Raw genomic sequence first — 21,604 nt, 5'->3', positions numbered from 1 at the left:
ACACACAGAAAAACAAGTAGATAGAATAGAAAAAATAGAAAGCTCGTGTTTGTTTGTTTTTTGTTGTTGTTTATTTATAAAAAATAAAAAAGAAGATAAATATAGATAAAGTAGAATTAAAATAGAATAGAAAGTGTTAGAGTTAGAGGGTCAAATAAAGGTGGAACAGATGTGTTTTTAGTCGTTTCTTGAAGATGGTTAAGGACTCAGCTGCTCGGATTGATTAGGGCAGGTCATTCCACCAGGAGGAACAGTTAATGAAAAAGTCTGTGAAAGTGATTTTGTGCCTCTTTGAGATGGCACAATAATACGCCGTTCACTTGCAGAATGCAAGCTTCTAGAGGGCACATAACTCTGAAGTAATGAATTTAGGTAAATGGGTGCAGAGCCAGTGGTGGTTTTGTAGGCAAACATTAATGCCTTGAATTTAATGCAAGCAGCTACTGGTAGCCAGTGCAAATTGATGAACAGAGGTGTGACATGCGTTTTTTTCGGCTTATTAAAGATTAATCTTGCAGCGGCATTTTGGAGTAATTGTAGAGGTTTGATAGAAGTGGCTGGAAGACCTGCCAAGAGAGCATTGCAATAGTCCAGCCTGGATAGAACAAGAGCTTGAACAAGGAGTTGTGTTGCATGTTCTGAAAGAAATTTTTTTTTAAATGCAACAAAAAAAATAAATGCACACACTCTTTTCTATATAATGGCAGTATACGGCGATCAGCTTCAAGCCTTTTTAAAAAAAGATGCAAAAGTATCACAGAATGGTCCCATTTGGCACTTGATTTTTCACAATTTGTGTGTTTTACCTTGGAGAGTCGGAGTGAACTGCGGCGCTAATAGAGGCAGTCGTACAGACACCAATGGCCAAGTCAGGATATTTGCTAAATAATATGTTACATTTCGGTTTGTTTTTCACCAACCCCTATCGTATACCCACAGAACACTTGGAATATTCAGCACGTGTTGCATGAGACCATTCTTTGATACCTTTGCATCTTTTTTAAAAAGCCTAATGTTGATCGCCATATACTGCCATTATATAGACGCGCGCGCAGGACAATTTGTAAAATATCTCCTTTTGTGGTACAAAAAAGAAAGAAGGGCATACAGCATTAGAACAACACAAGCGTGAGTAAATGATGACTTAATTTTCTTTTTTTGGGTGAACTATGCCTTTATCTTCAGCTGGTTTCCACATTCCTGTGCAGAGGATCTGAAACCGGCCGCAAGCTTTCATTTGACACAACCCAGAGCTGAAGTTACAGTAAGGGAACATTTACAGGAATCCTTCCAACATCCTCTTATATTCTAACTACGTATAACTCCATTTGAATGTAGAAGGTTTTCAGAGCTTGAAATAAGGAGCATCGACATCAGGTCCACAAATCTACAGAAGAAACCCTCCACTGTGAAAGAAGCACACTTTGGCATAACAAACTAAAATAAGCACTCATTATGGAATTAATACTTTAGAAGAATATACTTCAATGCGAACTGAGTGTAATGATTTCATTCAACTAACTGCAAATAATTTACAATAAAATGAAAACTTTATATTAAATGCAATTAGATGAACTTAAAGAGTACTAAAGTACATCTTGGTAACACTTTAGTATAGGGACCAATTCTCACTATTAACTAGTTGCTTATTAGCATGCATATTATTAAAATATTGGATGTTTATTAGTACTTATTAATCACATATTCTGCATGACCATATTCTACATCCCTAATCCGACCCAATAACTAAACTTAACAACTACCTTACTAACTATTAATAAGCAGCAAATTAGGAGTTTATTGAGGGAAAAGTCGTAGTTAATGGTTTGTTAATAGCGAGTAATTTAATAATTCTATTGTCTTTGAAATATGGCTAGTGTACTGCTGAATGTATTGACAAGAATTTATAATAAACTAAAGTCGAGCATTTAAATATATTCATAATTACACATTTGTAATGATGAAGCTGCAATTTAGTACAGTTAAAATAGATTCATTTTACATGTAATATTGAATAAGGCACTACAGTTCAAGTTATAATCAAGGACTTTACATGTGCTTTAGTATGTTAGGCAGCATATCAAAATATGTGCACTTTAAAACAGGAAGGATTATTAAACGTAATGATTTCAAATGTAATTTTAAAGTGATACGTTTAATTTGACATTATTGCAGTGCAACACGTTTTTAAAAGTGTACTTTAGTGTCTTAAAGAGAGACACTTTCATGACTATGTTTCTTAAGTATACTTAAGAGGCCTTTTATTTTATTAATATTATATTTTCTGCAAGTACAGTTTTTTTTTAAATATACTTTTAATACATGAAGTACACTGCAAATGCCCATTCAATGCAATTAAGCACGTCTTTCACTCATGATGTCTGCCTTCAGTCTGCTGCCACCTTGTTTCATTTCACACTGTATTACACACGCAGTCTGTGAATTCTGAGCACATATGTGACCCTGGAGCACAAAAGCAGTCTTAAGTCGCTGGGGTATATTTTTAGCAATAGCCAACAATACATTGTATGGGTCAAAATTATACATTTTTCTTTTTACGCCAAAAATCATTAGGATATTAAGTAAAGATCATGTTCCATGAAGATATTTTGTAAATTTCCTACTGTAAATATATCAAAACTTAATTTTTGATTAGTAATATGCATTGCTAAAAACTTCATTTGGACAACTTTAAAGGCGATTTTCTCAATATTTTGATTTTTTTGCACCCTCAGATTCCAGATTTTCAAATAGTTGTATCTCGGCCAAATATTGTCCGATCCTAACAAACCATACATCAATTGAAAGCCTATTTATTCAGCTTTCAGATAATGTATAAATCTCAATTTTAAAAAAATAGACCCTTATGACTGGTTTTGTGGTCCAGGGTCACATATTGTGTTAAATCAAGCTTAGTTTAACTTCAGCACCTGCACTATATGATGACGCATGTCTATGGTCATTGAATCAGCTGTGGGTGGCTGAACTCGTGCTCCGATGGTGTGAGGTCTTACCTGAAGGGTTGGTAAAGTCCAGAGCGCTGGCGGCGGGCTGCAGCAGGTCAGGGCTGCTGGATGACAGGCTGCCCGGGATGGGCATTATAGCCACGCTGTGCCGGCACTGCTTAGTGCCCACGATACTGTCGTCCTGAGACTGAGACATGCCACCGTCACTGCAGACACAGACAGAGAGGGATTTCATCCAGCACAAACACTAACACTGCATGTCAATGAACACACACACACTTACACACACATAGATTTTCACATTAGGGTTTCTGCAGGTTTTATGAAGGCGATTTCAAGACCTTTTTAAGACCAAGTAAAGAAAATGTAAGGAATAAATGAAATGGAACACAATACATCGATATAGTCTCGAAAAATGTCAACGTCTTTTATTAGCAACACGTCAAAGTTTGCAAACACAACTTGCAACAACAGGTCTCCATTACTTTTTAATTCCTTGTACTAAATAAATAGCCTAAATAAAACGTATGGCTTGAATAGCTCTGCTCCAAACCACTAGAATATGGAAAATAACTTTTACTGAAACTTCTGATCACACTGCAAAAAACCTGATGTTCTTCATCAGTATTTTTGTCTTGATTTCCAGCACAAATATATAAACATTACTAAATTAAAATACATTTACTTGAGAAGCAAAATGACATAAGAAGTCTTGCTTCCTGTGAAACTGACCAAAATGAAATGAGTTGATGATTAAAACAAGAACAAATATCTGCCCAGCAAAAATCAACTTAATTCAAAGGGAAAAATTTCTTACCCCACTGACAGATATTTGTTCTTGTTTTAAGCATAAACTCATTTAATTTTCTTACATTTTTTAGAAAACAAGACTTCATACTGTCCTGTTCTGTGTCTTGTGTTTTGTAAGGACTTTTATGTTGAAATGTAGTCTTAGTTTCCTTTGGTTCATGCTTCCTTCCTGTGTTTGGTTTCTGTCTCTCCTTGTCTTGTTAGTTCCTATGGTTACCCTGATTAGTCACACCTGTAACTAATTATCCCCATGTTCTCTGTGTGTTTCAGCCCTTGTGTTTCAGTCATGTTTTGTGAGTTCTTGTTTCGCTCGAGGATCTTGTATGTTCTTGTTTCTGTGTTCTTGGGGATTTTTTGCCTGTTTTGTCAGTCCTGCACTATCTGTGTTTGTACCTGTTATTAAATGGGCATGCAAGTGTATTCTTCGAATCGTAACACATACGTTTAAATTGCATCTCAAGTAAATATGTCTCTATTTCAGAAAGTTCAGATATTTGTATTGGAAAACAAGACAAAAATACTGAGGAAGATATGCATTTTTTAGCAGTGCATGCAACATTTAATTAAAAAGCATAATTATGAGATAAATTGACATACTAAGTCAAAATTCTGAGCTAAAAAGTCATGAGATAAGATCTTAATTATGAGATAAAAAGTAAACAATTATGAGAAAAGAAACATTTTGACATTAAGTCATAATTATGAGATAAAAAGTCAAGTTATGACACTAAGTCATAATGAGATAAAGTCTGAAATATATTAAAAAGTCATGAGATATAAGTCGAAATTATGATATTGTCATAATTCTGAGATAAAAAGACAAAATGACATAAGTCAGTTAAACTTTTCATGCCATATGGCTCTATATTAGACTAGCTGTAGTGTTAAATTTGTGTGAAAAGATTGTATTTGTGTTGTATGATGTATTGTGTTGTATTTGTGACTTTATGAATGTAAGACTTTTTTGCTCTGATTTAAGACCTTTTTAGGCCTTAATTTGTGGAAGGGTGAATTGAGACTTGATAAGACTTTTTTAAGACCTGCAGAAACCCTGCATATGGACATTTAGGCCGTTTTCACACTTGATTGACTGAATGGGATGAAGCCAGACCAAATGTGGATTGGCTAAAACAATAACTACACAGCTATCCAGCAACCGATTAACATCATCTGGTAACGCTTAAGTGACATCAAAGGGAAAATAAAGACGCTTTAGAGAAAGCATCACTGATGAATTAAGAGAGGAAATAGAGGTAGTTCTGATTTGCTGTTGACACACATTCATCTGCTGCAGATGTATTATAATGGATGCAAAGAATGCGAGCTGCTCGCCGACGGCAATGAGAAATGCTTCAACGTCTAAACAAACTGAACTGTGATGCCAGAAGCTTCAGTGTGAAAGCGCTCTAAACAGACACGAACACAAACACAGAATGAACACACACAATCTATGAATGAGACACGAGACTGAGATGAGCAAACACAGCAGAAGAGGGGCGAGAACACTTGACGTCTCAGACGAGAGGAAACAGCGCTGTCTCATGTGTAAACTCTGTGCCAATCAGATGCTGACCTTTACACAGACGGCCTAATTAACATGCTGCTGTCTTGCTCTCAGAGCAGAGAGTAAAGTCAGACGTGACGATCTGCTCTGAGAGGACAACACTGCCTCTCCATCCATCACTCGACTCCATGACATCATCAACACATCTGATACTGCAGGAAACATCAATACAAATGCACAAAGAACACCCGAAACCGCTGTAGATACAAAGTGCATCACTTCAGATACACATGTATTCAAGCCCATTCCCACCACAAGAAAACAAAAATGCTTTAGTAAATCACAATCACGAGATAGTCAGAATTATGAGATAAAATTTAAAATTATGACATACTATCTCATAATTATAAGATATAAAGCATAATTATAAGAGAAATTGAAATACTATATCTTAATTATGAGATAAAAAGTAAAAAATTTACATCAAGTAAAAACATTTTTTCTTTTTTCATTTTAAGTCAGTTATGAGACAAGTCAAGTTATGACATACTAAGTAAACATTATGAGATAAAAAGTCAAAAGATAAGTCTAAATTGAAATACTATATCTTAATTATGAGATAAAAAGTAAAAATTATGAGATAAATTTTTTTTTGTCATTTTAAGTCAATTATGAGACAAGTCGTTATGACATACTATGTCATAATTATAAGATAAAAAGTCAAAAGATAAGTCTAAATTGAAATACTATATCTTAATTATGAGATAAAAGACAATTTTTGTCGTTTTAAGTCATAATTATGAGAAGTCAGGTTATGACATACTATGTAATAATTATAAGATAAAAAGCATAATTATGAGATAAATTGACATACTAAGTCAAAGTTATGAAAAAAAGTCGAAATTGACATACTATACCTTAATTATGACATAAAATACAACTTTTGACATTTTAAGTCAATTATGAGATAAAAAGTCAAGTTGTTACACAGTCATAATTATGAGATAAAGTCTGAAATAAAAAGAGATAAAAAAGTAATGAGATAAAAGTCAAAATTATGATATTGTCGTAATTATGAGATAAAGTAAACATTTCTGAGATAAAAAGACACAATTTTGTCATTCTAAGTCATAATTATGAGACAAAATTCATAATGACATGAGACAATTAAACTTTTCTTGTAAAATTCAAAGTCAAATTCAAGTTCTTCAAGCACTTTCAGCACCTTGTACAAACCCCGTTTCAATTTTGGGATTGAAAATTTTAGGATTTTTTGTTCTTATGTGGCAGAAATTGACTTCTATACACATGTGTAGCACACCTACACCCACACACGGATGGAGATTTATCGGAATCTGAATGGGACCTACAGAAAGTGTGTGTGGAGCCACCCGGCAAAACATAACAGACATCACACGCTCAAACTAACAACATATTGACGAAAGCTGTGATTGATGAGGAAGAAAGCGCTTGTATCATGTCCTGCCTGGTTAGGTGTTGTCTTTCATTGGTCAACATCTTTTCCTTATGTAAATAACAGTGCAGTGTCACAGTTCCTGTGTGGAAGTCATTCTTTTCACTTCCTGTTTCTGTGAAATCACAAGCGCTGTTTGTCACAGGACCTGGCAGTGCATACTTGTGTAATACCGTAGTATTATTCTGTGTGTAGTATGTAATACTGTATATTAAACATCATGCTGTGATTGGCTGTTGGAAATGTTGTGCCTGGTTAGGATGTGACGCAACTCTTATGGCGCTTTTCCACTGCGTGGTACGACTCGGCTCGGCACGGCTCAGTACGGCACGGCACGGCTCGGCTCGGCTCGCGTTTCCACTGCAGTTTAGTATCGCTAGAGTGGGCGGGATTATTCACATGTCGTTATAGTTGCGCCGCCTCTACTGCCGCGATTCTTGCGTTCGATCCTTCGCTGGCTGTGCTGATTTAAATCTAGCGGTTCTGTTGTGTTTGTGTCGCAAATTCAGTGACGCAGGTAGTGACGATTCTCTCCGGCCAATCCGTGATCAGCAGAGTTTACACGTCAAGTTTTGGTAACGGTACGGTTCACTTGGAACCCCAACTGAGGGGGTACTAAAAAAAGTATCAGGTACCAGGTACTGTACCCAGTGGGAAAACCCCCCAAAAGTGAACCATACCATGCCGTACCATGCAGTGGAAAAGCGCCATTAGTGAACACACAGGAAAAGTAAAAATGTGTTGTGAACATGCACAAGGATGCTAAGTCCACTGCAAACACAATAACACACTTGATATGAGGATGAAAAACATGAAACACAATGTTCACGCAAACGATCTCTTCTGATTGAGGTTGTGCTGCACTACTCCCAACATTATGATTTTATGATTATTTCATAAGAGAGAGAGAGTGTTAAGCAGGTGTCTCTTACCCAAACAGTCCCCTGTGCAGTGAAGCAGCCATAAAAACAGAAAACACGTGATGTTAACCAGTACAAGCATCAAGCACCTAAATGAACCTCAAACACAAGCCTGTGAAGTGTTCAAACACAAACTCACACTCTGTCACACACCTAGCGGGCTCACCTTTACCCCAACATCCAAAAATAAAACATACACTGTGCATAAACGACACGAAGCATGTTTTAGGACATTTAGATTGTCTGCATTGTGACACTGAACCATGTCCTAACTAGACACGACATGCGATAAAAGGTCTTTTCGCAGGTTTTATAAAGGTAAATTTAAGAAAACGTTTTTTAACACCAAGTAAAGAAAATTTAAGGAATAAATGAAAGGGAACACAATACATTATTATGCTCTCCAAATGTATATGTCACACTTGTATTAGTAACACTTCAAAGTTTGATATACAACTTCCAACAGATCTCTATTACTTTTTAATACATCTTACTAAAAGAAATATCTTAAGGCTTGAATAGCTCTGATCCCATCCACCAGAATACAGAAATAACTTTTACTCTACCTTCTGATCACACTGCAAAACAAGTGATGTTATTCATCAGTATTTTGTCTTGGTTTCAGTTCAAATGTCTAAAGATTCTTAAATCAAGATCAATTTTTTTGAGAAGCAAAATGACATGAATGGAAATAAAAACTTGTTTCCTGAGAAATGTATCAAAATGAAGTGAATTTATGATTAAAAAAATAACAAATCTCTGCCAATAAACCAATTAACTGAAATGGAAAACAAGCGTTCATACCCCATTGACAGATATTCAGTTTCAGACCTCATATCTTCATTTTTCAGTAAAAGTATCTTGATTTAAGGATGTTTAGATATTTGAATGGGAAAACAAGACAAAAATACATGATATTCATTTTTACAGTGCATGCAACATTTAATGCTGTGACTTTTTGAGACTTTGTGCAGCTATTTGAGGCCTTAATTTGTGGAAGGGCAAAGTAAGACTTTTTTTAGACCTTTTAAAGGGCCTTTTTTTATACCATGTTTTTACATGTTAATCAGAGTTTTTGTCCTAACCAGCCTTGATGGTGATACACGAACAACATGGGAATCTACTTGGGAACAGTTTCTATTTCTAAGATATTGCGGCTGGAACGAGAACATAAAAACATACATGTGATGATCTCAGCCACTGATTATGTGCTTTGTGTAATTCTATTCTATTTTTATTCTATCTACTTGCTTTCTTTTTATTTATTAAAAAACTTGATCCTCTAATACTTGCACTCTCTATTCTATTTCTATTCTCTGTACTTTTCTTAAAAAAAAAAAAACCTTCACCCTCTAACACTAGTGTTCTCTTTTCTTTTTCTATTCTATCTACTTGCTTTCTTTTTATTTATTAAAAAACGTGATCCTCTAATACTTGCACTCTCTATTCTATTTCTATTCTCTGTACTTTTCTTTAAAAAGAAAATAAACCTTCACCCTCTAACACTAGTGTTCTCTTTTCTTTGTCTATTATATTTGCTTGTTTTCTTTTTATTTATTAAAAAACTTGATCCTCTAACACTTGCACTCTCTATTCTATTTCTATTCTCTGTACTTTTCTTAAAAAAAAATAAACCTTCACCCTCTAACACTAGTGTTCTCTTTTCTTTGTCTATTCTATCTACTTGCTTTCTTTTTATTTATTAAAAAAAGAATAACTTCACCCTCTAACAGTAGCTCTCTCTATTCATTTAAAAAAAAATAATAAAAAAAAAACTTGCTACGTGTACTGCGTTTAGATTAAACGGGACTTGTCACAGCACTTACATATTGTTGCTCTTTTGTTGTTTTGATCGCTTCTATTGTTTTCTTATTTGTAAGTCGCTTTGGATAAAAACATCTGCTAAAAGATTAAAAGTTAATGTAATGTAAATGTGTATTGTTAAAAAGTTTTAGTTATTATTATTTGCATTGCTTTAAATGCATACTGAAAATGACCGTGGATTTACCCCAGATCCTGAAAATGAAAGGAAAGATGAACCTTCAAACTGTGAACAAACGTGTACTTCATGACTATGATTGTATGTATTTTGAGATAGCATGTATTTTGATGTTAGATGGTTTGATTTGATTATTTCATGACATTTGCAGTCCCTGCAATGAGAAAACAACGAAATCATACAAGGGTGTCCAATCCTGCTCCTGAAGAGTTCAGCTCAAACACACCTGCCTGAAGGTTTCTAAATAAAGTACAACATATTTACAGCAGTGAAGAATGTGCTTAATTGTCATGAAAATAACGGCACAAGTCTCGATAGTCCTAAAACATTGATTTACTTTATGTAGAATGATTGTGGGATAAAATATGAGCTCCTGTGGTGACCAGTGCATCTGCATCCTCCATCCTCTGTTCAATCATGGAGAAATCAAACTGCTGGATGGATAGATGGAGGTCTGTTTAAACCCTGTGAGAGCGTGAGAATGTCATGCAGTGAAACGCCTCTAGAGACACTAAGAGCAGTAGCTCATGTTCTCTGTGTGGCGGCCAACAGACGCCAGTCGTGATGCTGATGGAGGAACGTGTAGATAAGCAGTGAAAGGAGACTCGTAAACTCAACTAGACTCTCAACCATCACCCACAAAAGAACATGTCTTTACCTGAAGGGTTTTGGGGGCAGGATGCTGAATCTGGTCTTCTCCAACATCTTACGGATCTTGTTGCGTCCTCCAGACACCGTGTTGGCCTTCATCTTCTTGCGGCTCTTGCTGTCCGAGGGAAACTCCAAGTCACCTGGGAGATCCGGGATGGAGAAGCGGTTGCTCTTCCTCTCCTGAATCTTAGGGATGTGAGGACCGCCGTTCTTCTTCTCATTCCTCACGCGGCTCTGAAGCTCTTTGAAAACTGCGACAAAGTCAAAATCAAGTCAAATGGATCTGCTTTTCACAATACACATGGTTTCATAGCAGCTTTACAGAAAGTTGCACTGTTATGTCTATGATGGCTTAGTGCTTTAACAGAGCGAGTTTTAGTGGTGATATGACGATATGATACGAGTGATCTGCCAGGTTTATCTAGCTGTATTGTATTTATAATGTTGTCTAGTGCTGCAGTGATTCGAACACATGTTTGAATGTTCAAAGACAATCACGAGATTTAAATGTCGGTTGGTTTTGTTTTATTAAAGCACCCCTATTATACTTTTTCGGATATTTACCTTTCTGTCTGTGAATGTAAAAGTTCTGCATAGTTTCAAAGATCAAAGTGCACAACAAATGGAGTTATTGTCTCTCAAAATAAAGAAATTCTGAATTCAGAACTGCCTGAATGTCTAGAAGACGCTGTTTTCTGTGCTGCGAAAGCAAAAACACTTTGCAGGATGAAGGATGAGGATGTGAAGAGTCAGTGGTTAAAATTCATTTTTACAGAAAGTGTGAGAACAGAAGTGATGCGGCAATGTATATTATGAGAAAATATTAAAAAGTAAAATGTTTTTTTGACCTTGGATGCATGTAAACCTATTGTAGGAGACCTCGAAAACAAAATTTGGAACCATTAAAATAGCATAATGGGGTACTTTAATTGATTTAAATGTCGGTTTTGTGTAAGCTAGAGTAAGTGATTAATAAAAGTATTGATGAAAATATGATTTTTAAAAAAGCAGATGTTACAGTCAGGGCTATCTCCATGCATATGCATGCTAACAGCTGTTTCCATCTACAGATTTTATTAGAATTTTGAAATAACACATAAAATGCTGAATGGAGATACATTTTCTAAAATGTGCATGGGCATGTATGTGCTCGCTAGAGGCTGATAAATTATTTATTTGCTAAGAAAACATACTCTTAAACTACAATGGAATCACATTTACTGAATAAATCACAAGATGTACAACTACAAAATTCATGTGACTGAATACCCGGCTGAGAGGGCGCATCAAACGATGCTGTAGAGAAAAGTCAGTGCCAAAGTCTGCCATTAAAACGCTCATTTATTACATTTTATACAACAGCATTTCCAACTTTCATTGTCATATGTGACGAGTTAGATCTTTTGGACACGTGGTGGAAACGCTGCTTTATTTGCTAAATGTTTTTCGGAACTTTTGTGGTGCTCCAGTTTTTTTTATTTTTTTGCATTAAATTAAATTAGCAGATCGGATGGAAACGCAAATTTGTGTCATTTTCTCAAATTCAAGAAGCTACGCGTCACACCTGAGGAAACTACTTGAACACCCGTTAGCCAATCAGAATGAAGCATTCCACAGTACTGTGCTATAAGAACGATCTGTATGTTCTGTGACATACCGAAGATGTTGGTCTTCACAGTAAGAGAGAGGTGCGTGTTGTTCTTCAGGATATCCATGGCTTTGGAGTACGAGATGTTCTCAAAGTTCTGCCCATTGATCTCCATGATCTGAGGACAGACGAGGCGCAATGTGTTCATGCTGAAATACTTATTTGGTAAGTGTTGCTCGGTGCAGAGCACGTTCCTGTAATCTGTACCTGATCTCCACGCTTGAGCCCTGCTTCTGCCGCATTACTGGCCTCCTCCACAGTCTCCACGAAGATGCCAAAGCCCCGCTCACTGCCACCCTGAACCGTGAAGAACAGTGGAGACTCTCTGGACGGCTTCTGCAGGGTGATCTGACGACACTTGGCTTTGGCAGCACACGCAATGTTCAGCAGACGCAGATGACCCTTCATTTTCTGAGACACAATTCAATGAAACACATATTTAAGAAAATTATTCCCTTTTATTTATTCATATAATTCATGATACTGTAAATATGTTCATACATTGTAAATATTCTGATACTTGTCCATATTTTTATTCTTTAATTTTATTGTCTTGTTGTTGTGCTCATATGTGTGCACTGCAAGCTTCCTTGCTCCAAAATTCCTTGGCAATAAAGCTCTTTCAGACGAACTGGGGTCAGTACGATGTGTTTGATTCTGTGAATGAATATAACTATAACTATAACTGCTCTGTCAGTGCTGCTGCTTTAGCTGTTTTGCTCTGCCGTTACATACGCACACTCATTTTTATTGTTTTACATTTAATTTCCATGACGTTTCAAGATTTTATTTATTCCCAGTAGGGATGCACAATATCGAAATTTTGCCGATATCCAATATTTTTCAACTCATTTTGGCCGATGCCGATACTGATATATTTCCTTTCGTTTGGAAACACCAATTTATTTTTCATTTTGGTTAGTTTTGAGCAAAAACTTAGTTGTTAGAGCTAAATAAACAATAATAAAGTTATTTTTATAATGAGAGCACATTGAACATTGGCTTTGAAAATTTAAATCAATCACTTCATTTTATTTATTTATATTTATTTTCAGACAGATGCAGTGGTTATTATATTATATTACATTAACATATATTATATTATTATATATGTTATTTCAATCAGTCATATCATTTGCATAGGAACCCTGTTTTATTGAATCAGTCTGGTTTTGTCTGATATCGACACTCACCGAGGAGTCCAGTAACTTCTCAAAGTCCTCCAGGAACAGAGTCATTACCGGATCGCCTTCAAAGTCGTTAAAATGATTGTTTACCCACAACAACACGATTCTCGTCACCTGCGAGATCCCAAAATATGTCAACACGTGCAATCCATTATTTACCACAAAAACAACACTGTAAGAAACAGAAAGACTGATGCACACACACATACTGACCGTGTCTCTGAGACTGTCCACTTTGAACCATTCCAGAAGTTTCTTGCCCACTTGCATGGGGCTGGACAGGAAGGTGCGGTACGTCAGGAGGAAGTCCTCAATGTACGTGGGGTCCACCACTGACGGCTCCTCCACCAGGTGCATGATCAGACGCTCAGGAGTGCCCTGATGCAAACAACACAAGAGCACCTGATACAGAGCATGCACGCAGATAGGAAACTGCAGACAGGGTGGTTTCTATGTGTGTTGCTAGGGTCTGTTGCTGGCGTGAGTGAAAAGATACTCTAATTACAAGTACTTAATTTTTGGAATCTGATTACATAATCCAGATTACATGTTATCAGTCACTACCCAGCACTGCTCGTGACTGATGCAGACATCACGAAGAGCAGCCGTTCCCCAGAGGATCAGAAACTGACAGCAGCCGACCTGAAACTGAACCTGACCCAGAACGCCTCTGCTCTGAGAGCTCTGCCACCACAGATCCGACAGATGACGGGAAGCACTGCTTCAACACTCGTGGTAGGAGACAAACCGGAAATGCTCAGGCTGCTAAGTCCAGTCTAGTTAAACTCGCACAGAAACCCAGGCCACCACAGGTCAAGAGGGTAACATTTAAAAATGAACAGATTTCACCATACTTCCCCAGCTGATTAATCACAGCAGATTAAGACATTACAAGTTTTCCGAAATGTCATGTTTAAACATGTAAATGAGACTTTATCTAATTAAATATGCACTCATTTGCATACATTTATAAAAAGCCAGGTTCAAAGTTCTTGTTTGATTTTGTTGTCATATTAAAGGTTTTTACAGAGGGGATTTTGGATTTATCTATTTATCACTGCATAAATCAGAAAATACTGTCAACAGACATAAAAAAAAAATCCTCACCATGTTTTTATGAATAAAATGTTATATAAATCAGGTGAATGATATATGTGACCCTGGACCACAAAACCAGTCTTAAGTCGCTGGCGTATATTTGTAGCAATAGCCAAAAATACATTGTATGGGTCAAAATTATTGATTTTTCTTTTATGCCAAAAATCATTAAATCAAAGAGCATGTTCCATGAAGATATTTTGTAAATTTCCTACCATAAATATATTAAAACATAATTTTTAATTAGTAATATGCATTGTTAAGAACTTCATTTGCACAACTTTAAAGATGATTTTCTCAATATTTAGATTTTTCTGCACCCTCAGATTCCAGATTTTCAAATAATTGTATCTCGGTCAAATTTTGTCCGATCCTAACAAACCATACATCAATGAAAGGTTTATTTATTCAGCTTTCAGATGATGTATAAATCTCAATTTCGAAAAATTTACCCTTATGACTGGTTTTGTGATCCAGGGTCACATATGAACAAACCCCTCTATATAAACCTTCATAATAGAGATAGGAATATAACTGAAGTTTGGTGTATGTAATTGCTGCTGAAGTAGAAAAAAAGCACATGGCCTTTAAAGATACATATTGAAAGTTAAATCTACAAATGCAAATAGATAAAGCATAAAATGTGTATTTTGGATGTTTTCTTTGTACTAGTCTGAAAGAAAATCTCTAAATTGACCAGCGCATGAAAAAAAACAATGGTTTTGCCCTGTAGCGTCTTGCCTTAAGTCAGGTTTTAAACCTTGGTCTGAAGTGATCTTTACCAAAGCTTTACTTTGGGATAGTGTCTCAATGAGATGCTTCTTTTTCAAATCAATCGTCATTTGTTACTTTTGCCACATCCTTTTGACCAGCTTTAAACTGACCACTGACTAATCGTACAACAGCAGCCCAAAGCAATGATCGATTCTAGAAACTACAGTGACTCTTCCTCACCTTAATGACGATGTGGCCCTTCCTGGTGCCGCTGCGGTCCAGCTCTCGGTGCTCCTTCACCATGACGATCTCGCCCTCCTCCTCCACCTTGTGTGTGTTCTTCTCCACATGGTTGAGGATGCGGCAGTAGTCCTCTTGTGCGATGCACACAAACTGGTCCACAACAACATGAGGAAGAGCAATGAACTGATAGTAGAGCAGGAGGTTAGTCTGCACCACACACGGATACTCATAGCACCAACTCATGAGTGGAGCGTGCTCGGTGCATCATGTCTAAGAGGATGTGCGTGAGCGCCGGACTCGCAGCTTAAGAGGAAGTTGAGGTGGAGTCTTTATTTTAGGGAATCAGCAATGCTGCTATATCAGGAGGTATTTGCATTTGGACCCTGACCATAGCACTGTGTGACATGTCAGTGATAACACTGCTCACTCATAACTCTGACTGAACTGAATGAAGTGTGAGTATGTAGACATTTAACAGAACATGAACCCCCCAATAATCAGATATGGATACACTGTCCTGCAACATTTCCTTATATCAATTTATCAATATTCTTGGACTTCATTATGCACTGATCTGTTCGTTGTTAAGTTGAAAACCAGCACTAATCAATGTCAAAATGACTGAGACGGTCAATCATATCAAAGAAGGTGGGCTTTTCTGTTCACAGAAGTCGAGCATGTTTTCTAGTGTGATGTCGAAGTGTACGAGATGAGATGTATGTTTCAATATTTAACACCCGTCAGTTATATACAGTGATGCAAACTACTCGACTTTGTCAAATTTGGCTGTTTTGAATTGAAAATATGTTGCTTACTACATCATGTAAAATAAACTTTCATGTTTTGTAATATGCAATTGAATGTGTGATTAGAAAAAAAAAACATTACATTTATGCATTTAGCAGATGCTTTTATCCAAAGCGACTTGCATTGCATTCAAAGTAAACATTTTTTATTGGTTCATGCATTATTCCCTGGGAATTGAACCCATGACCTCGTTAATTATTTAACTTTCAGTCAGTTCCTTATACAATGCTATTAAATGTTTTCAGAAGATTTTTTGTGATAAAGCATGCAGCTTCTTCAAAATGTTTCCAAAAAAAATAATCATTCAGGTTTGGATCAACTAGAGGGTTAGTACTTCCGCACACCATTGCTTCTCATTTACTCACCTTCATGCTGTTCCAAATGTCAAAGTTGTTTGGACCCCAGTGACTTTCAAAATATCCTCCCTCCTTTTATATTTTTATGTCATAATTGACTTGTATCGTAATTTTGACTTTTTATAACATAATTTCAACTTTTTATTTCATAATTATAGCTATATGTGACCCTGGAGCACAAAAGCAGTCTTAAGTCGCTGGGGTATATTTGTAGCAATAGACAAAAAACGTTGTATGGGTCAATATTTTTTATTTTTCTTTTATGCCAAAAATCATTAGGATATTAAGTAAAGATCATGTTCCATGAAGATATTTTGTAAATTTCCTACTGTAAATATATCAAAACTTAATTTTTGATTAGTAATATGCATTGCTAAGAACTTCATTTGGACAACTTTAAAGATGATTTTTTCAATATTTAGATTTTTTTTGCACCCTCAGATTCCAGATTTTCAAATAGTTGCATCTCGGCCAAATATTGTCCTAACAAACCATACATCAATGCAAAGCTTATTTATTCAGCTTTCAGAGTCACATATGTTAGTTCCGACTTTGTCATAATTTAGTTTTTTTATCTCATAATTGTTACTTTTTATCTTTTTATCAAAATATGTCATAATTTTGGCTTTATCTCATAATTACAATTTAATATATCATAATTTTGACTTTTTATCTCATAATACATAGAATTTTATAATTTTGACTTTATCATAATTATAACATAGTACGACAATTTTGAATGTATCTAATAATTATGAGCTAATTATATCTCATAATACATTCATATAATTTATCATAATTTATATGTGTCTGTGTAATTATGACTTCAAACGTCAAATGCCAAAATTTTGTCTTTTAATCTCATAATTTCTCATTTTTATCTTATAATTACGACACAGTATGTCATAATCTCAAATTTATCTCATAATTATGACTTTGTATCTCATAATTCTGACTGACTTCATAATGACTACTTTATCTCATAATTCTGATTTCCCAAAGCATGATATTTTTCTTACGTGGCAGAAATGGGCTTGCATAAACGCTCTCACCTGGCAGTCATCTCCTTTAGTGCACACAACCCCGTTCATGAACTGTCTGTCTAGAGACGGCGAAATACCGAAGCTGTTGCCCATGCACAGGATCTCTGTTCGGCCGTCTCCATAGCTGATCTCTACAGCACCATTCAGGATCACATACCACAGGTCCAGCTGCAAACACAACAGTGCATTATAATCACAATCATTATCAAATGAGCTTTATGCACGTCAGATCGGTTATTACAGATGCTGGTACTATGGTGAAGAACAACTGAGATGGCATTCCAGGGATCAAATTTATGTCAATAAAGATGATAGCTCCAGACATTTTTACTGGACATGGATTAATCTAACAGCAGAAATAAATGCTACAACAGCCAGTCAGTGCATGCATCTAATAACTCTGCATGTTCTGCGTGTCTCTGTGTGAATGAATGGGGCGGTTTCGTCTGATACACAAACTCAGTGTTTCAGCATCTGCGTCTCAATATACGAGGACATAAACACATGAACTTTATCTCCAGAGCTGCTCTGAGAGCCACTTCACCAGCTTTACTCTGCTTCATCTGAGAAAAACTACCGTCAAATACACACTGAAACTGAAAGTAAAACTGAAAGACCTTTACGACAACCTGTCAAAATAAAAGCCTGGTTTAACTTGAGGAAATTATGACAGAAATATATTACTATTGTATACTAAAATGTAATTCTCAAGTAATAATAATGATAATAATAATAATAATAAGGTATTTTTCATTAATTTACACAGTTATACAGTGCTATTTTGCAGCATTTTATGAGACAAAAAAATACAAATGCAATGCTTGTTGGAAATTAATTATGTTTTCATTTCATTACATTTTAAAACATTGATTAAATTGTTAAAGTTTTATTAATTCATTTAATTAGACCCCATTTTATGATAAATGTGTATTAAATCATAAAAAACAGAATCCAGAAAAAAAAGGAAAACAGAATTTAGTGGAAAATAAAACACATTTCATGGCGGCCCTAAATTAAAATGTAGCTCTGTGGAGTTTAATTGTGAACAAACAAATGATCTTTACATTCATTCGCAAGGTTTAGCAAACATGTGGAAAACATTTCCTTCCCCATTAATGCTAAATTAATATTGTGATAATTATCAATATTGTATGATATGGAAATAAATATTGTGATAATATTTTGGGCCATATCACTTAGCCTGAAAAGATGAAGTGGCTCTGTTAATGTGAAAATGTGTGTGTGTGTGTGTGAATCTGCTGCAATATCTTGACCTTTGCTCCCACTCTTTGTGTGTTTCTGTCTCCTTCTCATCCACACAGAAGCGTGTTTGTCTTGTTGACCTTCACTGTAGCCCACACACAAATAACATGGCTAAATGCGTTTCCCCTCTCAGCTCCTTTAAACTCATTTATAACGTGCTTCAAAGTGTCTTCCTGTGGTCTGACATCTAACATAATTACTCGGTTTCATGACAGACTGCTCAACCTCTAAAAACACCACACACAATGCTCGGTTACACTTTATTTCGATAGTCCACTTTAGACATTCTACTAACTATAAGTAACTTTGTAACTACATGTCAACTAATTCTAATTAATTTGCAACTACATGTCTACTAACTCTCAGAGTAGACTGTTAGGGTATGTTTAGGGTTAGTAGAATAAGTTGACATATACTTGCAAAATTTCTGATAGTCAGTATGTTGTTGACCCATCAAAATAAAGTGTTAGAAGATATTAAGCAGACAGTCTACTAATACTCTAATGACTGCTAGTTGACATGTAGTTGCAAAGTTACTTACTGTTAGTAGAATGTCTAAAGTAGACTATCGAAATAAAGTGTTACACAATGCTCTTTACAGGGCTGGATTGTCACCACCGTCTCCTCCAACTCCTTTTATTGTTGTCTTCATGAATTGTTTGTCCATTCTCAAATGATTCTCTTCTTAATCACATCTATGTGTATGAAATGTGCTGTAAAAATAACCCGACCCTGCCTAAAATAACAGTCCATATCTCTGAATCAAGGAGTGTCAGATCAATGTTTTGGCAGGTTTGGGGCTCACGACGGTGTGAGGAAGATCATAGAGAAGTCTATATGATTTTATGCCAAACGTTTGAGTTTGAACAAGGCTTAAATTGAATTCATAAGAGGGTGTGAATGGAATTGATTTATGGAATCGGTGTCAACACCCAGCCCTACTAGTAATAGTGATGCTGACATAGCACGTCTCTACCTCCTGTTTGTCCTGAAGAATGACGGTGCATTCCTGTTCCAACACCTCGAACATCATGACCCGACACAGCTCCCTCCTGACGGACATGGTCATGTTAGCGAATGCCGGCAGCTGGTGCATGAACTCCAGGAGCTGCTCTGTAGAGAGAGATGAGAGAGATGTTGATGAGTGTGATGTTTGCCTTTCATTTAGACTAAAAGAAAAACAAGAAGTGATTACTGTGTAACAAGTAAAGCATTAAGACTGTTTGGCATTGTGAAATTTTTTTTGCGTGACAATTATGTGCAACACACTTTGTCCTGATTTTCAAACACATTTATGATTCCAGAAAGCGAGAGCACTTAAACAAGGTTTCTGCAGGTTTTATGAAAGTAAATTACAACTTTTTAAAGACCCTTTTACGACCAAGTAAAGAAGGAATCAATTCAAGGAAAACACAATATGCCAGTGTTCTCTAAATATAAATGTTTAGAGAGCAGGCAATGAGTTGAATTAATAATACTTCAGACTCAGAGTTTGAAAACACAACTTCCTACCGATCTCCATTACTTTTTAATTATTTTTTTTTTTTATTTAAAAAACATTTAAGCTTAATAGCTTATAAATAGCTTAATACATTTTTTTTTTACTAATAATAGGAATCAATTATTTTCTAATAATATAAGTATTTAGTTTACTATCACTTTTTATCAACTTAACACATCCTTGCTGAAAAACAGTATTAATTTCAGTTTCCAACAAAAATGTAAGCAACGCAACTGTTTTCAACATTGATAATAAATCAGCATATTAGAATGATTTCTGAAGGATCATGTGACACTGAAGACTGCAGTAATGATGCTGAAAATTCAGCTTTGATCACAGGAATAAATGATGTTTTAAAGTATATTAAAACAGAAAACTAATTTTAAATTGCAATAACATTTCACAATATTACATTTTTCTGTATTTTTGTCAAATAAATGCACCCTTGATGAGCAGAAGAGACTTCTACATTTCTCAAAAAACAAGACTTCATATCTTCATTTTGCATCTCAAGTAAATGTATCTCGATTTAAGGGATGTTTAGATATTTAAAATATCTGAAGACGACATTAATTTAATAGACATTATTTTTTAGCAATGCATGCAACATTTAATGACACGACTTTATCAATTTGAGATTTTCTACTCTGATTTAAGACCTTTTTAGGCCTTAATTTGTGGAACGGTGAATTTGAACTTTCAACTTAAGACCTGCAGAAACCCTGTTGCCTGCTCTCTTTCCTCAACAACCAAGCGCTTTACCGATGTCGTCATCTGTGCGATCCACCGCATCCTTCTCTAGACACTCTCGCACCAGATCTCTGCCCAGAAGAGCCTCAGAGGAGCGCTCGATATCTTCATCTTCCTCCTCTTCCTCAGAGTCCACGGGAGCTTCGGGGAGGCCGGACAGATCGACGTCTCCCATCTCGCTCTCTGTGGCCTGTGGAGGAACAAACAGCATTGATTGCGACAGCTCAGTTTTAGGAAAGGAAATCACAAGGCTTGTGTCCCATTGGACTCCTGCTTTCGCTGCTATTCAACACTTCCTTTCTCATTAATGTCAACGTAATCTCTGCCAAACTGATAGAGAAGAAGGGATTTTTGAGAAACCTGCACGAGATTGACTGATTCAAGCTCTGGATGCAAATATCAGGTGCTTTCCTGTCATGAGCCGCATATGCAGCGCTGCAGTTATTAATATCAGTGACATTCAGAGCAAACTGCATCTCATAGCACTGTCTGTCATGTGTTTATTGGCTTGCTGTGCATGTGTGTACTGAAGATGAATGCTGTGTAACACCTAAAGAAGCTGTTCTGGAACTGATGCCAGACCTTTCATTTATTAGGAATCATTAAATCGTTTACTTTGTTCTTTCATCCAAACCTATGAATAGTCAGCAGCATAACAATACAATGTGGA

General features: G+C 35.9%; 1 protein-coding gene across 6 annotated transcripts in view; it reads right to left on the bottom strand.

The window, feature by feature from the left end:
* Positions 1-21,604, bottom strand: part of LOC107692966 (rap guanine nucleotide exchange factor 6-like) — a 100,302-nt gene that overhangs the window by 18,401 nt on the left and 60,297 nt on the right. For 5 of the 6 annotated variants that reach the window (XM_016492181.1, XM_016492185.1, XM_016492184.1 and 2 more), the window contains 11 exons: positions 20,947-21,124; positions 19,660-19,796; positions 17,430-17,588; positions 15,212-15,364; positions 13,373-13,537; positions 13,166-13,273; positions 12,180-12,383; positions 11,982-12,090; positions 10,332-10,575; positions 7,687-7,698; positions 3,015-3,172 (listed from right to left, as the gene is read on the bottom strand). In XM_016492181.1, the coding sequence (XP_016347667.1) occupies positions 3,015-3,172; positions 7,687-7,698; positions 10,332-10,575; positions 11,982-12,090; positions 12,180-12,383; positions 13,166-13,273; positions 13,373-13,537; positions 15,212-15,364; positions 17,430-17,588; positions 19,660-19,796; positions 20,947-21,124 (1,627 nt within the window). The remainder of the gene's footprint in view (positions 1-3,014; positions 3,173-7,686; positions 7,699-10,331; positions 10,576-11,981; positions 12,091-12,179; positions 12,384-13,165; positions 13,274-13,372; positions 13,538-15,211; positions 15,365-17,429; positions 17,589-19,659; positions 19,797-20,946; positions 21,125-21,604) is intronic. The other variant, XM_016492182.1, reaches the window with a different exon arrangement.

Source organism: Sinocyclocheilus anshuiensis, unplaced genomic scaffold (genome assembly GCF_001515605.1).
Source record: "Sinocyclocheilus anshuiensis isolate Anshui unplaced genomic scaffold, SAMN03320099.WGS_v1.1 scaffold658, whole genome shotgun sequence".
Taxonomy (NCBI): domain Eukaryota; kingdom Metazoa; phylum Chordata; class Actinopteri; order Cypriniformes; family Cyprinidae; genus Sinocyclocheilus; species Sinocyclocheilus anshuiensis.
Note: the sequence above shows the minus strand (reverse complement) of the source record. Positions and strands in the feature narration are given on the sequence as shown.